At 50.8% G+C, this 1,131-nt stretch overlaps 1 protein-coding gene across 1 annotated transcript; it reads right to left on the bottom strand.

The window, feature by feature from the left end:
* Nucleotides 1-658: 658 nt before the first annotated feature.
* On the bottom strand, nt 659-1,010 carry LOC108357520 (uncharacterized; the record flags this gene model as incomplete). The annotated part of the gene is made up of 1 exon (XM_017608595.1): nt 659-1,010. A coding segment is annotated over one exon (352 nt), but the record flags the coding sequence as incomplete, so codon positions are not given.
* Between the last annotated feature and the right edge of the window lie 121 nt (nt 1,011-1,131).

The following is a 1,131-nucleotide window of genomic DNA, read 5'->3' as shown; positions in this document are numbered from 1 at the left end:
GATATGTGGTCGCGCCAGAGTCCAACAGACGACTGAACTATGGTGGTGGCTGCAGCAGAATACTTCTTCGCAAAAACGAACGGGCGCCAAATGGAACGCGGGAAAGCAGCGAAAGGAGAGAATCCGACTGGTGAAATGCGCGCAAGCGCAAGATTCTCTCTTTGGTTCACCCGAAATCTCTCTACCGCCGCCGCCGACAGTGCACGGCCATTGGCCTGAAAAAGCAGCAGCGATAGTAGTGGACCAAGCTAAAANAACAGCAGTGATAGTAGTAGTAGACCAAGCTAAAAGGAAATACAGGGGACCAGAAAACCGAGAGTTATGAGAGAAATCGAACAGCAGACAAAATAGAACTCACCTGAAGAAAGTGACCGTTCGCGACGAGGTCCCGCGAGGAAATGACCAGCAAATAAAGCGTGCCGCGTGCTAAAAAACGCGCGAGCGGCGAACTTTTTTTTTTGCACTCAGGTGGCGTCACCTAGCGGCGTAAAATGGTAACGGCTAAAGGAACAACAGAACTTCGAAGAACTTCTCAAGAAAACACAGTTTGAAGATTTGTTTTGTCTTTTTAATTAAATGAGATTATTACTCGAGAGTATAAAAATGAAAGTATAAAGTAAAAATAAATGTAAAGGGTGAGATGGGAGGGGGTGGGGGGCTACTTGGGCGGCGCCTTCTTGAAGAAGGACATGATGGAGGTCTGATTCTTGGGCACCGCTTTCTGGGAGGACGATTTGCCCGCGGAAGGTTTGCTCGACTTTGGAGCCGCCGCCTCTTTCTTAATCTCCTTCTCCACCTCGGCCTTCTTCTTCCCGCCCGCTTCCAGCGTCTTATCACTGAGCTTGGTGACCATGAACTCGCCGTCGTCCACCTCCATCGTCGTCTCCACCTTCTCCCGCTTCGGTTTGTTCTCCTCCTCCTCTTCTTCCTTCTTCACCTCTCCGCCGTCTTCATCTCCCGAATCGAACTGCACCACCACCTTATCATCATCACCCTCGTCCTCTTCATCGCTTGAAGGAATTTGAATGCGCCTAGAGCGCTTCTTGCTCTTGCAGCATCCGTCAGAGGATGAGGCGCGTTTGCTGGGCGCGGCGGTGGACTTCTTTTTCTGCTGAGGCACTTCGACCTCCA

This window comes from Rhagoletis zephyria, unplaced genomic scaffold (genome assembly GCF_001687245.7).
Source record: "Rhagoletis zephyria isolate East Lansing unplaced genomic scaffold, Rhagoletis_zephyria_1.1 Rzeph_scaffold_79181, whole genome shotgun sequence".
Lineage (NCBI taxonomy): Eukaryota > Metazoa > Arthropoda > Insecta > Diptera > Tephritidae > Rhagoletis > Rhagoletis zephyria.
This window is presented reverse-complemented; position numbering and strand designations above follow the sequence as displayed.